The 13128-nt window shown below is 41.4% G+C and overlaps 1 protein-coding gene across 1 annotated transcript; it reads left to right on the top strand.

Moving 5' to 3' along the window:
* On the top strand, window positions 1-12767 carry ALKBH1 (alkB homolog 1, histone H2A dioxygenase). The gene is made up of 6 exons (XM_014869811.2): window positions 1-143; window positions 2855-2963; window positions 7249-7411; window positions 9391-9481; window positions 10512-10705; window positions 11233-12767. Exons 1-6 carry the CDS (start codon window positions 21-23, stop codon window positions 11651-11653), a joined length of 1101 nt encoding a protein of 366 aa, XP_014725297.1. The 5' UTR covers window positions 1-20; the 3' UTR covers window positions 11654-12767.
* Window positions 12768-13128: the final 361 nt, after the last annotated feature.

The raw sequence follows: 13128 nt of genomic DNA, 5'->3' as shown, positions 1-13128 counted from the left end.
CCCGCCCCGGCCGGCCCGAAATGGCGGCGGCCCTGACCCGCGAGGGCGGGGAGGATGCATTCCGTCGGCTCTTTCGTTTCTATCGGCAGCGCGACGCGTCCGACCTGCGGGGTGTGGTGGACTTCTCTGCGCCTGGGGGCCAGGTAATGCTGGGCTCTTTCTGCCCGTGCCCCGCAGCGAGCGGCTCGGAGTGCGTCCCGCCCTCTGCGCGGTGTCTCAGTGCGGGGCTGTGGTGGTGTCGCTGCAGCCTGTTCTCTCCACCTGCTGTTTCCTTTCGTGCCCGACGCATATTCCCCAGTGCCGCCTCGTTTCTGGCTAGAGGACGCTGCACTCGAGAGCTGAGCCTCCTACGGCTGCCTGTGATGTTTTAGAAGTGAGGGCGTGACCCGAGAGGGGCAGCTGGGAAGGGCCCGGGGCTCCTCTGCCCGCGGGCCCTAGGGCCGGGCTCGCCCAGGGTGCCCCTGAGCCACGGGACTCTGCCCGAGGGCACAGCCGCCCCAGCGCTGTGCCTAGCCACAGATTTACTACTTTTGCTTATATTTACTTTCATAATGTCTAATTTGCTCCCTACACTGCAGTAGGGGATCTTCAAAGCCTCTAATAAAACCACGTGATACTTAAGCAGCACAACTTCTGGACATAAAAAACCCACAAGTTTCACTCTGTTTCCTGGGCCTGCTAGTCCTTGTCTTAGCCCTGAAGTACCTAGGTGGGCTGGAATCGGCTTCCCCTTGCTATGGTGCCTTCCCCCTTGTCAAGCTTCTTTTCCATTCTAGTTCCTGTATAATAAATGTTGGCTTAGTCATCAGCTCTTACAGGGGGTTGGGTAATGCAATCATCAACTGAAAGTAGTAGCCATCATAGTAGTTTACCATGTCTTCAGTGATTAAGAAATTACCCTTAAACCTTGTCTTCTGTTTTGTCACCTCACAAAAGGATGACACGTATCTGCTAAAGTGCTGTTAACCAGAGATTTTCTACTTATGAGCTTATGTTAAAAAAAAGGAAGTGAGGGATATAGTTAAAATAAAACTTTGCCTAATTTTTCATAGTTTCAATGCTTAGTCTTTTCTTTTTAGTGTTCTGTTAATCTATTTATTTTCTGTCTTTTCGGACCATAATTTTGCTGTTGCTAATGGAACACAAAACCTGACCCATATGAAATTGTCAGAGGCATTAGAATTAACCAAGGAAGTTGTTAGCATTTCAGCCTTTCTAGAGCTTGCAGGAATCTTGTATTTGGTAAAGGATTACAGCATTATGGCTCTTCTGGGATATTCAAAATATTTGAAAACATCACAAGGATCTGTCTTCTCTCAATAGGATTCTTTTTGTGCCTGTTACCTTCTAAGATCAGGTGACAGCTTACTAGTGGAAACATCTTTTATTCCTCTTTCCCCCAGGTTAAAAACATCTGGTTTTTCTTTTTAAGAGCTACAGGCCAGACAGATTGGCCCAGATAATATTGCTTCTTTTTTCTCAGAAAACTGCTTCAAGCAATTGAGCTCTTCAGTGAAGTGTGACATACCCCATCTGCCCTGTTACCAGGCTTATTTGACTGATTCAGCACATGTATTTCTTAAGCATAGAAACGTCTCCTGTTCTTCAGAAGCCCAGGGAATAGCTGGCATGGAAGCACTTTGAGTATGCAATGAGGTGGCAGAGTTTTGGTCAGAGGATGAGTCTTTCTTGGGACACTGTGGACAGGACTGTGAAGTAAGCTCAAGGCTGCCACTCACAAAGCTGCTTTTGACAAAGAGCTGAAAAATGGGTAAAACTCCCTATATTTCCAGAAGGTGCTGCTCAGCAGTACTTCTGAATTTCTTAGAAATCTATATATGTAATTTACTCCTATTGCTGTTAGTTCCTGTTGCTCAGAAAATGTTAACCAGAACTGTCAGCTGCAAAGAGACTGATTTACACATGCACCACTACAGAGGCTCTGTGCAAAGACCTTAATTTGAAAAACATTTTAAGTTCTCATAGATGAAGTCTTGCAGTCTCTGCCTGTTTATTCCTACTGTGCCTGACCATCTCTTTCCTTATATGAGTCTGTACCTTTCCACTGCTGCATGGAGAGCTGGACTGGGGAACTAATCCAGAACAAAACCAGCCTGCCTCTACCTTGCCTTCCTCAAGACATTTCCTTAAGTGAAGAAGGGAGTGGGAACACAGTAGAATTAATTTGGTGGGTTTTTTTCAGCAAATGTTAGCTTAAATGCTTGTGTTATTGCAACTTAAGAGAGTATGTCAAGTAAATACATCTTGCCAAGCCTTGAGCTGTTGATCCTGCTGTTGGGAACAGAATTGGCAGGGTGGCATTCAGAATTGACAGTATCTATAGTCCTTCATATCTGAGCTTTGGCTGCTTCACTGCTGTAACTGCTTAGCCTTCTGTAAATTCGAGATGAGAACAGTCATCTACCCTGTAGGGTCACGAGCAACTCGTATTTGGAATGCTCTTTGAAAGTAGAAAATGTTATGAGTATATTGCTCTCTAATGGAGGTCGATGATTACCAGAATGTTTTATAATGATGAGGCTGTACTGTGGAAATGGACAAATCATGATGAATTTTTTCTCATTGGTATATATTGTTTGGGGTTTTTTGTGAGTGGGGGACATCTCATCTCGAGGTAAAATCTGTAAGTGCCTTTTGATTCTTTCATTGAATGTGTCCTGGCTCTGTTTGCCCTGTCCTGGTCACAGCTATTTAGACAGTAGTTCTGTGATAGATTTGGCATTTTCACAGAGTTACCTTCAAGCATTGTAGCACTCTTCCTTTTCGATACTATTTTTGGATAAGTTTTGTGTTTCTCACTCTTTTTTTGACCAGATCCGTTTTCTTTTGCCAGGTGTTCAGATCACAGCTCAGTATTTCTTCAGTCAGTGATCAAGATGCCTACAGAGCAGGATTACAGCCAGTTAGCCAGTGGAAAGCCTATGGCCTCAGAGGGTATCCAGGTAGGTACCTCTGATTTCAAGAAAAATTAAACACAGCCTTGTTGCTTTGAATTCATGCTGTTTCAATCTTACCTTTCTTGTACTGCCTGAAAAAGCTATTTTGGTTTTCCTAAGTGTAATTTGATGTTGTAGTAAGTGCAGGAGGATGAACAAATCAGCTAAAGGGTGGGATGCAGCAATATTTATGAAGGTGAGGAGAGCCAGTTGTTTCACATTGAGATCATCTAGACCATAGCTCATGGGAATAGATTCCTGTTGCCTTTGGCAGAGACTTTATTTCTGTAGAATCTGTTTTTCCTCAATATATATTATGCACATTGGGTATGTGACTGAAATACAGTAGTTTCACATTTGAAATGCGGCATCTACTTGTCAGTGTAGAACACGGAGTACAGTAAGTAAATAAGAACTTTTTGGCTTCTTCAGTATGCAAAGTAATTTCATTAGGCAGTTCCTTCAGAAATGGAAATGTGTTTTAGGTTTTCAGTTTACCTGGTATTGTCATAGAGAGGCATTAGGTGGGAAGCACCTCCAGAGGTCTAGGTCAACACCCTGCTTAAAGCAAGATGAAGTTGCAAGTTAGATCAGGATGCTGAGAGCTTGGTATGGGTAAATTCTGGAAATCTCCAAGGATAGAGATTACACACCCTCTCTGGGCACCTGTATCAATGTTAGGCCATGGTTTTTTTCCTAAACCTTATATCTAGTAAAAATTTGTCTTGCTGTTATTTCTGATCATTATCTCTCATAATCTTGCTGTGAACATCTGAGAATAATCTGGCTCCCCTCCTCTCTCATGCTTGTAAGTGGTGGTCACCAATACCAAGATGTGTCACTAGCCCTCACTGCTGCTCACAGTTTGTTCTCAAGGCAACCTGGCCTTGGTTTGGAGCTGCTCTTCATTCACTCTTGGACCATACTGTTGTATGGAGTTATTCTGCCCCAGATGCAGAATTACCACGGTTGAATTTCTGAGCTTCTCTTTAGCCCATTCTTCATTTGTAAAAGTCCTTTTCAGGGGCAGCAGTAGCCTCCAGCATATTCACTGCTGCCCCAGTTTAGTGTAATCTGTAAGTGAAATGAGGATGACCATCCCATCATCTATGTTGTTGATGTAGATGTAGTTATCAGTCTTTGCCCCAGGATCAAAGAATGCAGCTCATAACAGCTACTGGTTAGACTTTGGATCATCAAATCACTGTTCTTTAAGCCTGGTGACCCAGCCACCTTTTGCTTACCTGTTCAATTTTCCCAAAAAATGTGTGGCTCCCAATTTGACTCCAATGGTGCTGTAGAAGACCAAGTGGAAAACTTTTCTTAAGCCAAGGTACGTATCATCCCCTGTTTTCCCCTTGCCTGGACATCTCACTATAGCAGGCAGTAAGGCTGGTTAGACAAAACTTGCCTTCCATGCTGTCTGTTCCCACCACCATGTGTCTGGAAGTGGCTACCATGAAAGTTTGCTTCATAATTTTATCAGGGGTATTGGTAAGGCTGATGGGTTTGTAGTTCCCCAGATCCTCCTTATTTCAGGGATTTTTGTTTGATTAATTATGTTTTTTTCTCATGTTTCTTTTGTTTCTTTCATGTTTCATTGGGATCTCAGTCAGTTTCTGTGTGGGTTGCTTTGAAGCCAGCTTAGCATTTCTGAAACTGAGGCAGCCATGCTACCCATCTGGCATGTTTAATACACAGGGAATTGAATAACTTCAGGAGAAAGGCTTCTGCCTCTTCTTGCATCTATAAATGTTTTGTTCCACTTACCTGTCATATTATAGCTGCCCTCGCTTGGTCTGCTTGTCATTTACTGTCTGTCTGAACGTCTTTCCTAGTAATTACATAGGGGGTATGGGGAATCACAGGTGTTCCACTTAACTGCATTTCTCTTCTGCTTTGGCAAAGGAAATCTATTACTAAAATGAAATACAAATACATTGACAACTTATCTGTCCTGTTCAGAATCAAGTCATGTACGGACTTGAAGAGAATAATATTTTATCAGTTTTCAGCTTCCTTTATCTGGACATCCTAAAACAGTAGGAGATGTGTAACCAGCTGTCCCAATAGCCTTCTAAGTGAAGTAAGAACTTCTTCAGTTTTTCTGTGAGCAAGTGGAAAGGAAGTAATTTGGTTTTGTCCCCACAGTAAGCAATGAAATAGAAGGCTAAGGAATCTGGATGAATTTCTATTGTGGTGTCCTGAGTTCCATGAGAAGCATGTGATGCTGTCTTTGAGTCTTTGTAATTGACACTTTTTTTTTTTATGAGAGGTTTTTCTTATTGTTAGACATCTGCATGTCTTATCCTTCCTTTCACTGAGGTTGGAGACCACTTTCATTGGGTGCAAATTAATTTGCAGTACATAGCAAGATAGTGCTGCAGTAAGAGAATTGCATCTGCTTTCTCGGGGCAGTTTCCTTTAGTATAAAGATTCACAAACAATAATTCTTTTGCCCTTTCCCCCCGTATCTTTCAAGGCCAAGAGGTTCAATTACGTTGTCTTCAAAGTTTGCCTGTGGTGTTCTTCTGTCAGTTCAGAAAGATTGCTACAGAATATTTCTTATTTCTTACTCTTCTGCCTCCTATGTGTGCAAGTTACTGATTTTTAGCACTATTAGTCTTGTTCTATGTTTGCATAGAATTTTATAGTAAAATTCTGCAACTGTGATAAATTCAGTTTCTGCCTTTCTTGACACAATAAGCATAGTAGTAACCCACTTTTTAGTTGTTACTGCTTTTGTAAATCTAGACTAGTCTAGTTTCTTAAGAGAAACCTAGGTCAGGGAATGGTTAGAGGAGACATGAGCATGTTCTAAGTTTGTGATATAAAAGCCATAAAATCTGGATTCTTGTTCTCATCTCTGCTTGTAACTAACTCTCCAGGCTTCAATTAATATCTGGGGATAATACATACATAGTAGAGTGTAATTTCATGAATGTATTATAGTCCTACAAGAACCCCACATCAAAAGCTAGAAAAAAGTAGTAGCTAGAAAAGTAGACAGGAAGGGCAATATTTTTATTCTGTTCTATGCAACTGCCAACAGAAAATAAATGTAATGCCAGAATTCTGGCAAAGAAACTTCTTGTAGCCAAACCTATCAGAAGGCTGCCATAGTCTGAAAGTGCAGGGAACAGAGTGAAGTGAATCACCATAAGTTATTAATACACTGAAGGTTTTTTCCTAACCAGTTACTTTAATCTTGAGTCTGTGGGCTATGCTGGCAGGTAGCTCTTTTTTGTGTTTTTATTACCATTTTCATAAGGCCACAAGGCAAGTTTGTATCCTACTGAGACTCCTAGCTTTGCTGCTTCTTTTTTCGTTTGTTTTTTTTCTCTGTTAACTTGATATGACTGAGAAGTTCAAAAAGACATAGTAGGCCAAAACCTTAAAACCTTCTTTTCCTTTGTTCCTCTTACACCCTTATCTCTCTTTACATGTGGATTTTGTGTTGGTGAGTCTTACTGAATTGATAGTCCTTGAGAGAGTGCCTTGATTCTCAGAGTAGGTACAGTACAGATTAATAGCGTCTCTTATATGGGCTGCTTCTTGAATCCTGCCTGAGGTCCCTGGCTAAATAAACGTGCAGAATAACTGCGTGTTTATTTTGTTGGGTTAATTAACAATACCTGCAAAGTACTTGCAGCCAACAACAAGCGGTTTGGGATTTAATTTGACTTTCATGCCCCTTTCTGAGTGTTACCATATCAAAATGCAAATATGGGTACAACCAGACTTACCTGGAAATAAGCATGAAGCAAAGGGAAGGACACTTTACATTACTAGACACTCAGCCCAGGGACTTCTTTCTGAATTAGCAATAGGAAGACAGTATGAGTTCAGAGACAGGGATAAAGTGAGTTTGAAGCACAGAAAAACTAGGCCAGAATTCCTTTAACTTTGCTGGGCTTAAGAGAAGAGTCATGCTGAATAATTTAAAAAGTAAAATTTACTCCAAAGTAATTGGATTTCCATGTTCTTACTCCTTTATCTCCTGTAATCAATATACATTACATAGATATGTCCTTTATTGTAATTTTTGTTTGGACCAGTATGGGCTGCCCTCTGTGCTTTCTACCTTGTGCCACCATTTGTTTTTTCTGAAAAAAACAGAAAGTTTTAACTATAATAGATTTCATCAGCTTATATACACAGTCAGTGGTTGTATGTCTAAGAGTTTTTTCACTACCTCTCACTCCTATCCTTTGCTCTAGATTCAGGAAAAAAACAGGGAAACGCCTAATCTTACTTTGTCTCCATCCTCTCCATTTCTCTTTGTGGTCAGGATTTATTTTCATACCAAACCCTTTCCTTCCGGGCTGCCAGCGTCACTGGGTGAAGCAGTGTCTCAAGCTATACCCTGAGAAACCTAATGTCTGCAACCTGGACCTGCACATGGCTCCTGAGAAGACCACTGACCTGTGGGGACAGAGTAAGGAGCAGCTGAGGTAAATCCACCGTCACCTTTCGTGGTCAAAATTAATGGTGCCAGATCTCACCTTTGAGAAGGTCTAAGAAAATTGAGCAAGGAAGGGAAGCTGAAGAAGATTGTGTATATGCTGGCAGAATGCAGATGGTGTCAGACATGCCAAGTTAAAGATGGATACTTCATGGCTTCATGTACTTCCTTGTTCATTCTCTGCTTTCATTTTCAATGTGATTTTCTAGTAGCATATTGTTGTCAAGCTATTGGTGAAATGTTAAATAGTGACCCTGGCTGATGTGTTGCTTGAAGCTCAGCTACGACTGGAACTGTGCTGTTTAGTCATATTATAACATAGTTATAGCAGACCTTTTCTGTGCTTTCTTGTGGGACCTCATTGTTTCCAGATACATAGAACTCATACTTTCCCCTTCTTAGCAATTGCATATGAAATCACATGCAGAATAACCAAATTCTGGGAATAAGGACTTCCCACACACATTTGAGCTCTTGCTGCTGTGCAAACACTCCAGCAATGTAGCAAAAGAAGGGCACTTTCAAAAGGCACATGCTAAAATTGTTTCATTATGAACATTGTTTGTCAGTTGAAGGATGTAAAAGAACAAACTGTGGGCTCTCCCTTTTATAAATGCTGTGTTACATGCTTGTGGGCTACACAAACTGTTCCAAGCAGCATGTATTTGACAGTTACTGTGTTGGTGTTTATGGTAATTGCAGTTGCTGTTACCCTATGACAGATGGAAATTGGAACGACTATTATCAGTAATCAGTAAGCTAAGAAAAAATACTAAAGGTAAAGAAACTGGCCTTTTACTCCTGTTCCTGGTTTCTCTTAGGAGTTATCAGTATGATATAGTTGAAGGGCAGGAACAAGCTGCATATCCAGGTAGAAATGCACATTAAATGCAGATGTTTGGCTAAGACTTGACCATGGTACCACAAATATCAATCCTTTTTTGTAAAAGAGAGCATGTCATGCTGAACTAATGAGGCTATAAATGAGAGCCAGCCATCTGGTACTAGTGTTTATCTTCTGATTATATTTCCCTTTTCTGTCCTTTTCTTTTTTTACCATAACATGTGACTTGGCTTGAGAAAAGTACGCTGAAATTGCTAGAATGAGTAGACTAGAAGATAGATGTGTACCTTCCCTTTTTCATTTGTCATTAACATATTTCTATCTTATTTAGTTACTCACACTCTGTAACTTTGCAAGGGCTTTTCCATAGTCTACTAGAAACCTCTCCTTGAAGCCTCTTCTTGCTTTCAAGTAAGAATGGTAAATTGGTGTGTGGCTTCAGGCCACTCAGTCCCTTTACTTCAGGGCTGTCACATGAGAAGAACAATTCTTTGCCCTCCATAGCAGCCTGGATAAGGGGGCACCTGCAGTGTAGACTTCTTGACACTGTGGTCATAGCTAGAGAAGTCTTGCTTTTTACTGTGAGTCAGTCCATCCTAAGGACATTTTATCAAAGTACCAAGTAGTAGAACTATAACCTATCCTTTGCAATACTAGGCAGCATGCTATGCTTCACTGTCAGGCAACTCATTTTTCTTTCTTGTAATTTTCCATTAAGTGCCTAGAATATTTTTTCTTTGTATTTGCAGCTTTCAGATCTTCAGATTCTTGTCTTTCAGGTGCTCAAATAGGACGTTTAATTCTGATTTCTTAATCTGCACTGCTCATTGTGTTTCCATCCAATAATCTCTTAGGTACCGTGTTGAAAATACAAGCTTTCAAACTGACAACAGTTGGGAGTAGGCCCCATAGCTTGCACACATTCCGTGAAATTTTCAAGGTCTTTGGAGGAAGAAAGTATTGGCACTGAAAATAAAAGTTTAGCATTGATTGGTTTTAATAGCACTGACTGGTTTTAATAGGCTGTGAAATGAATGAGTGAATCTCATTACTGTATGCTGCACTAGCAGAAGACCCCTCAGAAATTAACACATATCCTATTTCTTTATATTTTGTCTTTGTAGAAGGAAAGGCTCCAGTAAATGGGAGCCCAGGAGCCTATTGGAGAAGCTGCGCTGGGTGACCCTTGGTTACCATTATAACTGGGAGACTAAGGTATTGAGATGAAATTCTTCTCCATTTTTCTTAGCCATAAGTACTCAGAATGGCAAACAGAGAAGAACATAATGGAATAAAATGTTTATGATCCTACAAGAAAGTCTTGAGGAAAGGCACTAACAAACTGTGCTTTTAAGAACATTTTAATCTGTATTGGTTTACTGTGAAGGGTTTAACAGCAAAAGTTCACTCAGCTCTAAACTTGCAACTATTTCAGGGTAAGTGGCATTTTTACCTACCAAAAGGGATGATTACAAAAGCATTGCTAACTACTTTATGCTGAGTATGACTTCTGGGAAACTACTCTTCTTTGGTGGGGTGAGCAGGAGCAAGAAGAGACTGCTGCTCATGTGATTTTGAACTTAAATGAGTCTGAAGCACTATAGTGCATTCTTACCAACTAACATCTGTTTTGAGGATCCTGATCAAAATAAACTTTTTTTTTCATGAGACTGAGATAGATGGAGGCTGATAAACACTGGCAGAGTGAATATGTATCTTACCTGTATCTTGCAGATAACCAAATCTGCTTGCAGCCTTTTATTTACCAGATCAACCTGTTACTGGATGGCCTTAATACAAGTTCAGTTATCATCTTCCAGTCCTGTCAGAATGACTTATGGGAGAGAGAAAAAGCAGGTTTGCAACTGATTCCTGCTTGTAATTTATGAAGGAATAAAGATGATTATTTTGGAGCTGTGTTGATGAGCTACAGAACTGTCTTTCCATTGGCAGCTTCAGGCTGTGACTGAGAAGATCCTTAGGATGTTGGTACTAATCTTAACTGATTTCAAGTTTAGCATCTAGATATAATGATTAATTTCACAGGCCACGAATTTAATGGTAGGTAATAAATTTGCTGTGGTTCTGCCTGTGTCGTAGTAATTTTCTAGGTAAATGTGATGTCCTTCTCCATGACTATCAGCCAGGCTTTTGAGTTCTTTTTCAATTTTTGTTTCCAAGTGTATTTGCTGCTCTGATGTGTTGGGTGTGGCTTTCTTTTTCCCCCCACTTCTCCTCCTTCCAGAAGTACTCAGCAAATCACCACACTCCTTTCCCCTCAGACCTTGCATTCCTATCAGAGCAAGTGGCTGCAGCCTGTGGGTTTCGGGGTTTCCAGGCCCAAGCAGGGATCTTGAACTACTATCATTTTGACTCTTCACTGGGAATTCATGTGGATGAGTCTGAACTGGACCATTCTCGGCCCCTGTTATCATTCAGGTGAGTCAAGGAAAGCACACTCGAGTGTTACGGAAAGATCGGTGGCTTTTTGCTAGGGCTGCATATGGTTATAGGAAGGCAGTGTGATATAGTTTGCTAATTGGGAACATAATCTTCACTCTCAGCAGATTTGAGTAGCAGAAGGCTGTAGGTCAGGGACATAGGTTTTTCTTTAAGGACTGCTTGAATAGCATGGATGTAGTGCCTGGAGTGAAGAGTTCTTTTGCAGAGAGTACAGTTTTGTTCTAAAGCAGCAGTGTGTCAGTTGGGTACTAAAGAAGTATCTCAGCACAGCTTCAAACCTGGCAGGGCAATTGCTCACACTGTGCCTATCTTGAACCAGATCTCTTAGTCTGTTTGCCATGTTCCCACCTAAAAGTTGTTCTTAGGAGTCCTTCTGGTTTTTGTGATTGCTGGGGGTGTTTTTTACAAAGGAATTTAACTACTGATATTTTCTTACTGTACAGAAAATTGTTCTCTACCTGAATTTGTTTTCTCTTCTTTCTCCATCCTTATACCATCTCTAGTTTTGGGCAATCCTCCATATTTTTGCTTGGGGGCCTGAAGCGGGAGGAAGCCCCAACAGCAATGCTCATGCACAGTGGAGATATCATGGTGATGTCTGGCTTCAGCCGCCTGCTGTACCACGCTGTCCCCCGGATCCTCCCCAACCCTGAAGGGACAGCTCTGCCTTCGTGCCTCGACCAAGCTCCTTCTTCAGACCTTCCTGTTGGCTCAGTCATTGAGCACAGCTCTGATGAGGACTGGCAGGTGTGTGCCAAGTACCTGCAGTCCTCCCGCATCAACATGACTATTCGACAGGTGTTGGCTGAGGGTCAGAAATTTCCAGAGGAATCTGGGACAAATGGAAAGGTCCAAACACCCTCTGAAGACAGTTACCATGAGAACAGCAAAGCCAAAAGACATAAACCAAACACAGTCAGCTGAGACTAGGTGATCATACTGACATGGACCAGACAGGCAATCTCCATATGGAATTAGGAACTGGTGTCATACTGGAAGTCACTTGTCTGTATTGTGGTTAATAAACTTGTGCAGAATAAATGTAGTCCTTCTTGCTGTAACAAATAGGTGGGAGGAGAAAAAGAATTTAAAAGGAAAAGAAGGATATGTTCAGGACTGGTACTCAGGAGAGTATTGGCATTTTGTTGCAAATGTTTACTGTACTCTGTTTCCTTTAAAATACCTGTATGTCAGAGAACTTCAAGCTTGGTTAAGCTTAAATGGTTGAAGCTTTTGGTGAAGCTTGGTTTAAGCTTCAGGAATGAGCCTTATAAAGTATTTTGAAATCATCGGGCAGAGACTGTTAGCAAAAGATACATAATTGCTATGTGATAGAGAATCCTGTTGGGATTGTAAAGCTCAGCTGAAGCGAAGTAACAAGTATGAATGAGAATAGGCTGCTCCGGGTGTAAGACCTACCTGCAACATTTTCAATATAATTCCTTCTACAGCAAAAATGGGTTCAGTGGTCAGAAACTGGTAGCTCCTGCAAGCAGCACCTGCTGTAAGATTGCTGTAGTCCTGTGCTCTCCTTTTGCCTGCTTGCATCCCCTCAGCTGCCACAGAATCTGCTTTTATGAATGGTACTGAACATCTTATCTCAGATTCTAGAGAAAAACAGTTGGGAGTGGTATCTGCTTAGAATATCTAGTAGCTCCCAGCTGGGTCTCCTCCCAGCAGTAAGTATGTGACTGAGCCCAACATCACCATTCTTTCAAAACTGCCCTCTCCTAAGTGCCTCTGTGTTACAGTTCTCGAGTCCCAAGCTAGCATCTCTAAGGAACAGGATGACTTGCAAATAAAAGCAATTAAGCTGTAAATTAAGTACCTAAAAATTAATCAGTGACTATCTCTGTTACCCAAAGATAAATATATTGAAACAAAGATAGGCACTAGCTTTTGTGCTAGTTCTTTTTAAGATTCAGACCATCCTATCTACTTTTTAATGCAATTTTAATTGTTGGAGTGGAATGCAGTATCCCTGGGGTGTTTTGTTGCACTTTCCCAATGAATAAACTGACTTGGTTTTTAAATTAAAGATCTCTATCAGTTTTGGGCTGGCTATTTTCTCCTTTTTCTCCCTGTTAGTTGTTTCAGTGTATTGTTAATGCTGCTGTATCTCTTGTGCAGTTCCCTCCAGGCTTCTTTTAGATCTACTGCCTCTGCAATCTGCCAGCTCCTGTGGAGGAGCCCTGCATATGTCTGCAGGGCTGCTTTGCTTATGGGCAGTTTGGGGTTTGTTGGGCAGTTGCAGAGAAGTGTTGCCTGCAGTATGAAAGTCCAGTTTAATACATATGTGGTAGCTCTTCCTCATGAAGAAAAAATGTCAACAAGCTCTCAAAGAAAGGAAAAATACCTACGATCAGAATCATTCCAGCAGCAGGCGCAGCTTTAGGGAC

The sequence above is a fragment of the Sturnus vulgaris genome, chromosome 6 (assembly GCF_052056855.1).
Source record: "Sturnus vulgaris isolate bStuVul1 chromosome 6, bStuVul1.hap1, whole genome shotgun sequence".
In the NCBI taxonomy this organism is placed as follows: Eukaryota; Metazoa; Chordata; class Aves; order Passeriformes; family Sturnidae; genus Sturnus; species Sturnus vulgaris.
This window is presented reverse-complemented; position numbering and strand designations above follow the sequence as displayed.